This window comes from Polypterus senegalus, chromosome 12, assembly GCF_016835505.1.
Source record: "Polypterus senegalus isolate Bchr_013 chromosome 12, ASM1683550v1, whole genome shotgun sequence".
NCBI classification, from domain to species: Eukaryota; Metazoa; Chordata; class Cladistia; order Polypteriformes; family Polypteridae; genus Polypterus; species Polypterus senegalus.
The window spans coordinates 69,518,856-69,532,753 of NC_053165.1; the positions used below are offsets into that span (position 1 = coordinate 69,518,856).

General features: G+C 36.8%; 1 protein-coding gene across 1 annotated transcript; it reads right to left on the reverse strand.

The window, feature by feature from the left end:
• Nucleotides 1–735: 735 nt before the first annotated feature.
• Nucleotides 736–13,896, reverse strand: LOC120540927 (SWI/SNF-related matrix-associated actin-dependent regulator of chromatin subfamily B member 1). Its single transcript, XM_039772112.1, has 9 exons — nt 13,774–13,896; nt 8,347–8,458; nt 7,858–7,987; nt 7,566–7,703; nt 6,482–6,609; nt 6,050–6,216; nt 5,584–5,774; nt 1,243–1,374; nt 736–852 (listed from the first exon to the last, which is right to left on the reverse strand). Exons 1-9 carry the CDS (start codon nt 13,855–13,857, stop codon nt 813–815), a joined length of 1,122 nt encoding a protein of 373 aa, XP_039628046.1. The 5' UTR covers nt 13,858–13,896; the 3' UTR covers nt 736–812.
• Nucleotides 13,897–13,898: the final 2 nt, after the last annotated feature.

Below are 13,898 nucleotides of genomic sequence, written 5' to 3' on the forward strand. Positions count from 1 at the left end.
AGTTTAACACTGTAGGTGATTAGACAAAACACCTTACCATAGTCAATTACCTGCACACTACATTTATTTTATATCCATCTGTATGTTTTGATATGTTAAGGGCAATTGCATTTTTTTTTCTGCTGCTTCTACCCAATAGGAGTTTCAAAAGAAGATGATCCAGAAAGATTGTGGAGAGATTCAGGGACTCGCTCCTTGTCACACAGTTACTCAGTGGTTAGGACTAGTAATAAAGTGATTCATACACCAGTAACTAGTAACAACCACTAGTCTCTTTTTGCAAAACAAACCTATGCACAGCAGTTGCAGATAAAAAATGAAAGTTAGAGAATAAATGGGAAATGTCAGAAGCAGATTATGAAGTCTTTTCCAGCATGTTACACTTGTTCTATCTTTAAAATGTGCTGATGCAAAAAAGCTATACAGTATATTTTTTCTGCAAAAGCCAAGACTTTTAACTAAGGTCAGAAAAAGGAAAGACATGATGTCTTAGTGAGCATTCCTTTTTATTAAAAAAAAAAAAAAGTTTACTAAAAGGGCCAAGCAACTTTACAAAACCATTTCAACATCACATTACTGAAACACGTCTCCACGTTGGCAAGTGTTGTTGTACCAACTGGTCCGGTCCATTGAAGACACTGAACAAGAGTATCAGTCTTTACACTTACAGCACTACGGGGGGAAAGGCTGGAACAAGTCATGACTGGTTCAGAACTGGAATGTCTCCGTATTTTAGACCAGTCGGCTCTTAATACTACTCTCCGTACAATTGCTTGTAAATATGATTCCAACAGTTTCCCTGATAAAGAATTTCACCAAGCTGGAGCAGTGTTGGCAAGTCTTCGCATCCGCCTAAAATTAACAAGAGCCAAGTGTTAGAGATTGTTTTTTTTTTTTAAACAGGGAAAAAAATGTGTGTGTAGTCAACAATCAGACTGATAATTCTGATGCAACATAAAAGTCTGGATTCTTCCAAAGCAGATAAAAGAATGCTATAAGGAGAAAGGACAAATTGTTTCTATTCATACCCTCACAAGAACTCCAGTCTAATTCCTTTTAGTAGTATGAAAAACAACCTGTTTTTACAGCAAAGAACTTTAATACTTAAAGCAAAGATCAATCTAATAGACATAGGAAAGTAAAAACAACATGCTGAATGATGAAATTCTTATTACACAAATACTCTCAAGTAAGCTAGTAAATAATAGAAGATTAATTTTGTTTTTCCAGCTGAACTTGTACCTTGTGTTTCTGTCTTGGTCTCTGATCTTTTTCTCCATCTCAGCATCTGTCAACGTCTCAAGAAGTGGACACCACTGGTCAGCATCTCCCGTATTTCGAATAGCAATCTCTACAGTTGGAAGTGGATTTTCACTGTACACATGAAAAGAAAATATGGTAATTACATGCCAAAATTGTTTTACTGACAAAAGTCAAGAGTAAAAATTGTAAATAGTACAGTACATAATATGTGCTTTGATAGCTGCACCATGGTCTACAAGTAAGAAAGATATGCATGTTTCTTTGTTGCTGTAGAATAAATATTTCACTATTGAGGCAGATATAACACAGAAAGACAAAAAATGTAAACATGATTCTGTTACAAAATCTACTAGAGTATACTGCTGGATATGGAATTTGAAGGAAGAAAGAAAAAACTAATTTAGGATAGCCATGTACATTTTAGTGGACTTGACGTCTGTCTCCCAGGTTAAAGTATTAGACTTTCTGGCACCGTACATTCTTGCTGCATGAAGAGCAATGTAAATGACGTTCACAAACAAGGAGACTCTACTGGCGCCAAAGGAAACAGACGTGGGGGGTTTGGTGGGCTTTAGTTACAAACTTTTTTTTTTTTCGTCTAATGGCAAATTCAGCTCTAAAATGTATAGAATATAGCTTGATCAAACTAAATTTAAAAATATGCCCACATTCATATTACCATCATTTATATATCTTAACAAAAACAAAAAGGGTAAACTGGCCCATCAGGCTTGCTCTATTGTAAAGACTAGCAGCACCACCACACTTCTTCAGTCTGATTTATTGTATTATTTTCTATATTTGAAAGATTATAAAAGCTTAATGTTCCAGCAAGCATACAAAGCATCAAGGATCAATGATAGCATACAAAAAGTATGTGTATCAGAATGTAATCAGAAGGACTGAACCAGAAACAGCAAGTGAACATAGCTGATAAAATAATTTTAAAAAACTTAAACCGACAGACAATGGCTCTTATACCATCCCGAGATAACCGCCTTTAAAAGAGAATACAATATCTCCCTAAAATGAATGGCTGCATTTTATTTCTCGGGTTACAATAACACAATTTTAGTGTTACACAAACCGAGAAAAAATATTAACATTAGTCGCTGCAGCTTCATTTGAATACTGCACACTGTAAACTGTTGTACTATTCAAGCCAATCAAGATGACCTGGTAAACTAAACAAAACAAAAAAGCATGGTCAAACATGCTTTTAATTCCTGCAGGTTTGAAGATGGATTGTTAGCAAAAGAAGGGATTAATTTCAAAAAGGTTAAAAAAAAAAAAAAAACAAGAAGTCTATTAAACTATATCACAAAGTTTTGCCTTTCCATGCATTCTTTCAGATGTTTTTGTTCTCTCCATTTCCAGTAACTTAGTGGGTTGATGGAATTCATTTAAGTGAAAAGCAGCTGGTCAAAATACTTAACAAAATAATATGAAGAAAAAAAATCTGACAATTGGTGGTATAAACAGGATACAGAGTAATTATGTGTGTGGTTTAAGTAAATCTTTATCTTTGTTCAAGAGACCCTCTATATGAGTCAGAGGACTTCAGAGTTGTTTTGTCTAAGCTGCAAATATCCACCCCCCTCCCCACTAAGGTTTCTTGCGTGTCATGTAAATTATTTTGCTCCTCGGCAAAAGCTAAGCTGTTTATATTTTTCTGTATGGGAAAGCAAGCAAACATACTTGTTCAGCTCAAACACACTTCTTACAAGTTTTCTTTTAATTCATGTCTACACAAAGAGATGCTCTTAAAAAACAAATGTCTCTATTATGGTGTTATTACTAAAATGTTAACATGGAAGTGCAAATGATGAAACCAGCCTAATTACACTCCTTACATAATTCACTGATGATAAACATCAAAGCATTTCATTAATTGTGTCTTGTATCTCTAAAACATTTACAATTCTTCATTATATATATATATATATATATATATATATATATATATATATATATATATATATATATATATATATATATAGAGCAAACCATTACCTTGTGAAGGAATAATATGCATCACCAAAGACACCACTGTAAAAAATGTCCCTTTAGCTTGGCAGGTTAATGCTGGTGCTGGTGTGTTGGGTAAGCCAAAAGTATAGTTACAGTATTTACAAAAGTGTTATTATTGTTTTTATATTGGGTTTTGCTTAGTCTATTTATTTGTTTTATAATATTAGGGGGCGTCGCGGCTGAGCCGCTTGAAGGGCGTCAGGGTGCCCCTCTGTTAGAGAAAGCGATTGTATTGAAAGAGTTGGTATATGGAAGAGTATGTGGGGTGCGTGAGGAAGAGAGTTTGGTCCTTAGTTATTATAGACAGAAAATCAGTTACTTGAGTATGTCACTACAATGGTCTGTTTTAAATACCAATGAATTATAAAACGTAGAAAAAAGTAAAAAAAAAAAAAATTACATTAACGATTTGTCAAAAATAATATTATGAATTACTTGATCCTCTAACTTACATTCTATAAAACGTGGCTTTTTTGCATTTCTGTTTGGGATATTTTTTCTCTCTCTCATTTAATGGACAATTCTCTTTGTTCTTGAGTTTTATTATATGCAGCTCTTTTTTGTTCATTTTTTTTCCATGTTCATTATCAACTCTTATCACCGTTTGTCTATACCAATCAAAAATTCGACATGCTGAAACAAATCATTTGTTTTTCTGCCTAGCTATTATAACCAACTGTGTAGAAGGGTGAGTTTGCAGCACAGAGAGTGTCGCAGGGTGGAATGGAGAGAGGATGTGCACAGCAAGAGTAATGATTGGAGTGAGCAGTGTGGAAGGGAGTGGTCAAGGCTAAATAACATGGACACAACGGAAAACTTTAATAGAGAGAAAAGTGGATTGGCCTATTGATAGGAACTTAACCCAGCTTAAACAGAGAAAATTACTTTCCTTAGATTTTATGTACAATATGTTCATGATTTTGATACAAGGGCTTTTATAAGATAAGTTTAAAGTTAACTAGCACCACTAAATTGGCTCCATAGGAGTCAGTGTGCCTTTTGACAAGCTGATGTCCCATCGTTGGTTAACTGCTGCTGGGACAGGCTCTAGTTCTTGTGACTAAGGACTGATTAAATGGATTCAGTACATTAAACAGATGGAATATGGATGGGTAAATGGACTCTGATCTGTTTGGAATATTAACTCAAAAGGTAAATGGTAGTATGGTTGGACTTATGAACCAAGCTCAAAAACATGTTTTGTGAAAATGTTTTTTGTCCCCCCACCCTCCCAGACTTGTATAAGTAATTTACTACTTACTATGATGACATGTAACTAATTTATACACAGAACATTGTCAATGATCATCTTACTTCTGACTGCTTTCAAGTACCCCTTTGTGATAATAATTGTTGACTAGAAGCAAAAAATAATTGAAAAAATAATAAATAAATACATTTTATTTTTTAAGTCTGAATTTTGAAGCAGGAAGAAACATAGCAGCTTCAAGAAACCAAAGACTTCTCCAACACTTAGTAAAGCTATGTACCCTGTATCAGTCCTTGGGCATAACAGTGAGCTGTTAAATATGTTAGTTTCAAAAGGCTCTGAACATAAATTGAGAGAGACCATCGCATAACTGGATGATGCACAATTTGTAATGAACACAAGCTATTTGAACGATTTTCTGTAAAATCCATCAAAGCAGGTAACATAACTGGTTATTAATAAGGTGATATAATTGGATTTCTGATTTAGAAAATGGCTCTTGGAAAATGTTTTATGTTTATACTAGCTGCATGTGGTCTTTGGGACAAAAAAAACAACCCAAAGACTCCCTAGCAGTTTTACTACATTCATGAACTTGTAGAGGCATCATCCAGCTTTTAAGAATTACTCAGTGTAGCAGACGTGGACCAACCTGTGCTTGTTGCCACACTGGCTTGGCGATACCATATCTTAGCCTTATCACTGGCATATGGGTCCTATTAATTTTTGTCTTCAAACCTTGCCCTCTGTTGTTGAGGTGTTTCACATGCACGTTGTTGAGTCACGGCATTTGATTTATTTTGATATGATGTCTCTTCAACTATGTCATTAACACAACATCGTTGTTGCATGGCAGCATTTGCTGCACAGAGGTCTTTTGTAGTGAGAAGTGAGGTGTATGCAAGCGCTGAAAAAAATGTAAAAGTGTGTGCATGCGCCATCTAGTGGCTGTGGTTGAGTGTGAGCAAAGTGAACTACTCCATACACACATGGGTCTTTCATTTATTTTTGTCTAATAGGGAATTTATATCAACAATGCTACCTTCACAGGAAAGCAGAAGTACAAAACTAAAGCATACCTAAAAGCGTAGGTTCTTTGATGCCAACTAAGTTGTCCGCGGATGCTATAGGCAATGGTGGTGACAAATTCCCCTCCTAAACCTAGTTCTGAGCATAGCTTTAGAGCAAATTTCTCTGGTGAATTCTCCTTTTCAGACATGTCCCACTCAAACTGGTCCACCAAAGATATGTTTCCAACGTGGATATTTAACTGCAAATGAAAAAGGAGACAACAAAAATCTGTTAAACATTTGGAATAAAATAACCTTTTAAAACATATGTACAAAATAACTGATAATTGTGTATTAATTAAAAACACACACATTTATGCAGTACACATTTAGCTACTTTATAGCTAAAATGGTAGACGTCTAAATGATAGCATGAAACCAGATACGGTGCTACTCACATTTAACTGTCTTACAGGAAAAACTATGATTCATGCGCTTTTTCTCAACAGAACATTGAGGCATTGTCTAGCTATACCTTGATAATGACCCTCTGATCCGTCTGCTCATCCAGGATACTGTCTGTGGGGTAGGATTCAATTTGTTGCCTAATTGCAGAAGCAATGGCAGGGACAAATGCCAAAGGATTCAAATCGAGGTCATCACATAAAATTTCAGCAAACATTTCTGGTGTCATTAGTTTTTCTGTGAAATGGAAAAGCATTCATTAAATTTCAAAATTAAGGAAATAAATTTAACTTTTCACAAATGCATACTCCTTTTAAAAGAATAAGTAACAGCAAATGAAAACACCCTAGATATTTATACATTATATATACATTCCCTTTGTACAGGTAATGCCCCCAAGTTATTAAAAGGGGAAACGAGTATTTATCCTCAATATTTTCTGATACAATTATTATATGGGAAAACATTCCTCAGAATTAAAACATGATTTAGCAGCAGTTACCATTCATGTTCCATGTGAAAGCATCCCTGAGTTTCTGTCCATCAATCTCCATATCCAATCTGATAGGGACCAGTATTTCAGTTTGGGAGGCATTCTCGTGTATCACTGCAGGGTCATGATCATCAAAACTAAGAAATGAATATTACATGAGTTCCAAAAAATTTCCCCTCCTTTAAAGTCTTTAAAAATTTGGCATAAAGCTAAAATTGTGGTATTAATTTAAATAACATATAGATTTTGAGCAAAGTTAACTGAAAAAATCCTGCCAAAATTTTTCCACATTTTGCCCAGTGAAATTAAGAGGAGCACTCCCTGCTACATTTTGTGTTAACCTTGCGAGTACAGGACAAGAACTCAACTTTAATTCTGGACTGTTTATTACATTGTTCTTTACTGCCACATTAATTTTGATAAATTGGTGGATACGTTGCCACTGAAGCCCTTTCTCCCTGACCATAGAGGAAGAACCTAGTGCGTCGTTCTTCTGTTGTAGTCTGCACACTTGGAAGACATTCAAAGATGCCATTTGCAATGATGTGCAGAATTGCTTTTACTTCAATATACGGTATGTGACTCTTTAGTATGCTTGAATGAGGCTGACCATTCTCCACTGACCTCTGTCATTAACGCGGTGTTTTCACTTGCAGAAATGTCACTCACTGGAGGTTTTTTGTTTATTTCGGCTTTTTAAGGCAATAGTTTCGGAAATGTTGGAAACAAAACTGCCACAAACAATCATATGATAGGTAAGGTTCCAAAGGTCATGTTTCATGGCCATTTTAATGTTTAATCAAATGACAACTGAATTTTTTTTAATTAAGTTTCAGCTATGTGATTAAAAGTAGGATATTTGGATAATGTAGAAAGTGTACCTAATAAACTGCCCACCACATTTGTGTATGTGTCTATATTATAATTTTCTGTATATAAATAATGTTTTATGCACTAGTTGGATTCTTAAACTGTCTAAATTTAGGTAAAGAAAAAAAAAGCCATTAACAGTTCGGTTTTGTACCCCCTAACTTTAGTCTTTAATGCTAAATAAATGTAAAAGAATTTAAATAGGAGTACAGTAGTAACTTACCAGAGTGGAAATGTCCTTTTCTTATCACGACCCATACGGTTGCGATTTATCGTGGTTGAGCATGGTACAGCATCCAGGTGATGGGAGCTGTTTGGCAGAGTGGGAACCCATTGGCTATTTCGCTTTGCCTTCTGTTCCCTATAAAAGTTCAAAAGGCAATTAAATCTGATGAGAAAATCCTTAATATTAGACCTTTTCTGTTCCCTTAAATGTGATCTACACAACTTTTCACAGAATTACAACCCTATGCCCCTGTAGTAACACAGTAAATAAGAATAAGGACTGCCTGTACCTGAGGTAGGCTGGTGGCTCAGTACTTATAGAAACAGCTTTGTACTTTTCATCATTTCCTTCTAAAATCTCCTCGACTTCTGCAGCTTTCAGAAGAGTAACACTAGTTGCCAAAGTTGTATAACCGTGATCTGTTGAAAGAAAACAGGTCATTGACATCAAAAACCACTTTAGCTGTTTTGTCTGCATTATGCTGAACTGCTGACCTTTTCCGAATCATCATCACCATTATATTAAGTTTGTACTTCTGATGTCAAACAACCTATAAGGTGTACACAGTAACTTGACGGACATGGATGAAGTGCTATAGCAAATTTGTATAGATTTAAGATCAAATGATCTAATATGCCCCAAATACAAATGTTCACCAGTGCTTGCTTTCAAGGTTTCAAGGGACCGGGCCTGTTCAAGCAGCTTTGGGTGCAAAGAATGAACCTGCATGTCCAACTCAAAAACAAAGATACTTCCTACTCAGAGGAGTGAAACCTACCATGTGAAGAAGCAACAATTTTCTTTCTTTCTTCAACTGATGCCAATCTCCTCCACAAAGATGGGTACCTTTTGTACAAGGAACCTCTAAACATACGCAAGTAGTTGCCTACCTGTAAAATAAGCACAAAATAGAACTATAATGTAAAAAATTCAGACGTGAGCTTCAGTAGGCGCCCTAGGAACCAAGTTATCCAAATAATTCTGTAACATTTCAGTAATTATTGCTCTGATGTTGACCTTTCTGATCATAAAATGGGTCACTACGATAGCAATTGATGAGAAGAATTCAAAATTAAATTGAAGAATTAGGGTTTCTTTAGAGTGCCTCTTTATCATGTACAGTTTGGCTCAACAACTACTCAGTAAATCATCTCATAACGGCCTTAAGTTTCAAGTTTGCTATTTTTCAGTCCAGCCATTTTAGCTCTAGACCGTCCTCAAGAAACTGTGACACACAGACACCCATCATCGTGATATCGCTGTTTTCGGTATCAGAGGACCCTAAAATGTCAAGATTTGTTGAAACAAGGAAATAAAACAATTTGACAATGCTAAAGCTTTTGCTCCTTCCCCATAAGTTTGGTGGTTATGGTGGTGGAGGGTGCCAAGCAAAAATTAAAGGACTTTCTTGGGAAAGGTTTAGGGTAATAACAGTCTAAAGGCCCATATGTTCATCAATAAAATTATCATTGCATAAGGCCAATTGACATTATCAACAAGTGCAGCGCAACACATCATTCACACAGTAAAGCACAAAAAAAAAAAAGATAAGACTATCAGCTTAAAAATACTTTGGTGAACTGAAATTAAATGATTTTAATATGGTTACATTGCAATTTATTTCATTCAGAAACGAGAAGATAAAGAGACTTGCTTTGGTTTAAAAACTTAAAAAAAAGGCCTTCCTCAAGAGACGTTGGCTGACCGTCTGATGCTGCACTGAGTGGGTCCTCATTTTTGATTTACTTTTCAGCTTCACTTCTGTTCATTCTATTACAATATTTAAAATAAGGTATCAAACCAGATTTTTTGTATAACTTTTTTTATATTTTGAAAGAGATTATTGAACTACACAATTCCAATTCTTTGGCAGAAGGGTACATCACCATTGCCAATCCATGCAACAAGGAAACTGTACATTTTTGCTGCCCGGCATTGTTATTTTACCAGACTGTGTGAAGATCAAGAAAAAATGTGATCAATTGGGTGACTGTTCACTAGAGAATGAGTCCTCCAGAAAAATGTGGCATTGCTTCTGTGAACCAAGCAGAAGCTTATTCTGTTTATGTTCAAAACTCTCATAACTAAGAACATTTAACAGCAAAGTGACTAACTACCCCCAATTACTAAATGAATAGAGTTGAGGAGGACTTCATACTAAAATAAACTTGTGCTGTAACTGCAGGTTTCCGTTTCATGTAGTTTCATAATTAGAAGCCGGACCCAGCAGATAATGAAGTCAAGTCAAGTCGGGGAGCATGCACTGGTACAGCGCGTTGCCGCACCCACTACACGATGAAACAACTCAGGATCCCTGTTTGCAACCCCCTAGGCAGACACGTGGTCCAGTCCCACCCTTCGGAAATGACCCTCTATCTGCCACAGCCAGGTATTACATGGACAACCCCTTGGCCTGGTCCAGCCACTCGGGTCCCCAGCAATGAGGATCCTGTAAGCCTGATCACCCTCTGCGAAATGCACCACATGGCCGTAGTGCTGTAACTGATGCTCCCTCACCATGCAGTAATGTGCCTCTTTCAGGACTCCATCAGCAACCGCTCATTCGACACAAAGTCAAACCAACGGTACCCAAGGATTTTCCGGAGAGACACAATACAAAAGGAGTCCACTCTTTGTCCATGTCTCGCAACCATCTAGCAAGACAGGAAGCAACAGGAGTCTAAAGACTTGGACCTTCGTCATTTGCATAGATATCGGGAGCGCCACACACCCCTTTCCAGTGACCTCCTGAACCCCCCATGCTCTCCCAATCCGTCTACTGACTTCATAGGAAGAGTCACCAGAGACATGAAAGTCACTGCCGAGGTCAGTAAACCTCTCAACAAGGTCGACACTCCCTCCACAAACAGACACACTGCTGATGGCCGTGGCTAAGAGGTCATTAAAGGCCTGGATGTTGGTTTTTATCAAGGACAGTCGCAAGCCCAGACACTCCTCGCTCAGTCTCTTGAGCGCCCCAATCAGAGCTTCCATTGACTCCATGAAGATCACAGCATCATTAGCAAAGTCAAGATCAGTAAATCTTTCTTCACCAACAGATGCCCGACAGCCACTGGACCCTACGACTTTGCCCAACACCCAGTCCATACAAGCATTGAACAGAGTAGAAGCAAGATAATGAAACTTGCCATTTAATTACATGGCACGTCAATGCTATCATTCTTCCAAAACAAATCCAAATCACAATCTAGATTTTTTGTTTTCCGTATGTCTTGTGATCTGGGACAAATTTGTACCTCTTGGTCCTCTACTTTATTTTAAAACATTGCATTAACACAGATACTTCACTTCCTGATGCATATACATACAGGTTTAAATGGAAGCAAGTTAGCTGGAGGTTCCTTTACCACCACACGATTAACTGATGGCTGGTTAAGAAAAAAGACAATTAAAATCTTAAAGCAACTATTTACAACAAAAATAGGCAGTTAAGGGTTCTGAATCGTAACAAATGAGGTAATGAATGCGAAGCCCCAAAAAACAGAATACTGCCTTAGTAGTAAATAAGTGGGTTCTAATTAAACATTTGGTTAAAGTAAAAACATGCAGCCACTGCAGACTTCATGGACCAGAGGCAAGTACCCCTGCTATGGACATCTTGGCTGAAACAGACTACAATAAATGATTTAAGATATTGTGAACAAACAAACTGTTGCAAATTAATATACAGGCCAAATCTGCAAACCATACTCCTAATATCACAAGGATGTATTTTATACTACATAACCCAATACATCCTTTAATTGCTTTTCAATGCCTTTTGCATGTGGTTGGAGAACACTCTTTCTTCTGTATGCATCTTTACAATCAACTCTTTTGAAGTGTCTTATTTTATAGAGTACTCTAAATGATGATCATCATTAGTTTCTATTAGATATTTCAGTACAAGGTACTTTATAAAGACATTCTATAAAAACAAAGTTGTGTCATGCACAGTCTATTAATCCCCCAGCTCATCTGGGTCTGCTGTTCTCTGTAGGGGTGAAACTGGAAATATCTAGGAGACCTGATTGCTGTTTCAATGTAAATTGCATCCAGTTTGAAATTTTAATAAAAGTAACCCTTTATTTCAGATATCTAAAAGACACAGTGATCAGTATCACAGGGTAAGCCATTCTAAAATGGTTGTAAAGATGAGAATCAAATAAAGCAAACTGGTAAAACAATGCAAAAATCTGTCAGGAAAAAAGAAAATCCCCATTATGAATATAATGGAAATTTGTTGGAGGGATAGCATATTGCAAGATAACAAGATACTTTGACCCAGAGCCAAATTCATTAAAGCATTCACTAAAGGAAAAAAAGGTTAAAACTGTTGCCCTGTCTGTCTGTTTGGAATGTACAGGCAGTGTCCTCCATTATGTTTGGGGGAAAAAGACATATTTTGCATTGATTTCCCAATGTGCTCCACAGTTTAAAGTTACAAATCAAACAATTAACACGGGATTTAAGTGCACATGTGCATTCATTTCAGTCACTGCATGCAGAAATTGCAAAACCTTTCCTACATAACAAACCCCCCATCCCCAATCACGGCACCATATTGTTAGGAATGATTTGCGTCACAGGTGTTCGTGATCACTCAAGTGTGTTTCACTGCTTCATGAGTGCAGCCATGAGGCATACCTTGGCTTGCTTTTACCTACAGATTACCTCTGGAGTTTGTAGTCACCATTGTTCAACATGAGGATGGGAGCTGTGCCAATGAAACTCCAAAGAAGCCATTACAGAACGTCCCTCCTCTTGCTAGACAAGTCAAGCCTGGACAATGTTTCTCCGTTCTTGTTCCAAAACTGAGGAAAGACTTCCCTTTGTCTCTTTGAATTTTTAGGCATCTTTTGAAAGCACACTTTTTTCATTTAACACTTTGGATCTTCTCTAACAGTTGCTGTTGTACTGACAAAGAGTCAGGGATACTGATATTCGTCTTAGTCAGGTTGCTGCAATTATTATGTTTTAAGCTCAACTCCCTTGGGTTCACTTTTTTTATCTTGCACTCTGATGCCTTCATGCTTGCACTATCATTTTTGTATGTATTATAACTTGCTTTGCAATTTTCCTTGGATAAAGGCAACTTCTAAATTAATAATACTAACAACTGGCTGACAGCATTACCACAATGCTGTTCTTGGAATTACATTTAAATAAAACCAAATCGATTGGCGAAGCTAAACAATCCCTAGTGTGTGATGAACTGGCACCTTGTCCAAGGAATGTTCCTGCTTTGAGCCCTATAGCTGTTGGGATGGTCTCCAGCTTGCCCACGACCCTGCTCACAAAAGGGTAAATTAATTAAAAACATCCTGATATGTAATAAAAGATGGACCTGAGAAATAAAGTTCTAATCAAATGTGAACCTAACTGGACGACTAATAATTTAAGTAAATCACCATGATAAAAAATACTGATCCGCCTGATCACACAGAGAATAACGTTAAACTTCTCTTGATTGACAAATTCCAAAATGTTTACGCTAACTAACACATCGTTTTAACCAAAATATTACTGATGAGCGCGGTTATATTTAACAACTTTAAGTTCAGTTAAAAGCTATCAGAATCCAGGCTGTGAACGCTAATCTATATAATAAAGTCCGATGTACAATGGGCTGGTGCTTCTTTCAATAACTTCCTTATCTTGCACCCGTGGATGCCCAAAGGACTCAGTCCTTCACAACCCAAACAACACTTTAGAGCAGAGACTGGTTTGTGAGAGCACAGCACTTAAGACATGACATAAACCCAGCAGTTGAGATAAGGTCAGACAAGTTTTAACACAAAAGTTATAAACACAACTATTCTGAATACCTTAACATGTGCCGTACAAGCAGTTTAGTGTACGAGTATCTCCGTTTACGTACGGTGTAATCAAATATTCATCCAGCGTCAAGGGCTGTCATCAATTCTCAGCCAAGCCAATCAATTTGTACAAAAGCAGTTTTCATAATAAACGTTCCCTTTATTGGACTCATGAGTCGAATAATAACCACAATATTATCCTTCAGTTCTAAGCAAACAAACCACGATTAACTGCAGAATTAAGTCTGGTGATAATTCATTCAGTTCACACAACAATGAAGGACTGTCCTGCTTGTTCAGCCGCTAGCTTACTCATAATGGATACACAGTAGCAGCCAGAAACGTGTACGGATTAATAAAAAGATTCTGTACTTTATGACACTCACCTCAGAACCAATCATGAAAAATTCTCCATCTTCTTCTAACTGAAATTTGACCGGTTTCTGACCAAATGTTTTACTTAACGCCATCTTGGCTGTAACAAAGCACCCAAGCAGGCATGCGCAAATTG

What these genes read in the sequence shown, in the direction of transcription:
- LOC120540927 (XM_039772112.1), bottom strand. Translation starts at nt 13,857, where the DNA reads ATGGCGTTAAGTAAAACATTTGGTCAGAAACCGGTCAAATTTCAGTTA. An exon ending in TTTCACATGGAACATGAATG is followed by an intron (nt 6,217 to 6,481) that starts GTAACTGCTGCT and finishes TCCATTTCACAG; the next exon opens with AAAAACTAATGACACCAGAA. An exon ending in CAAAGAACCTACGCTTTTAG is followed by an intron (nt 1,375 to 5,583) that starts GTATGCTTTAGT and finishes TCATGTGTACAG; the next exon opens with TGAAAATCCACTTCCAACTG.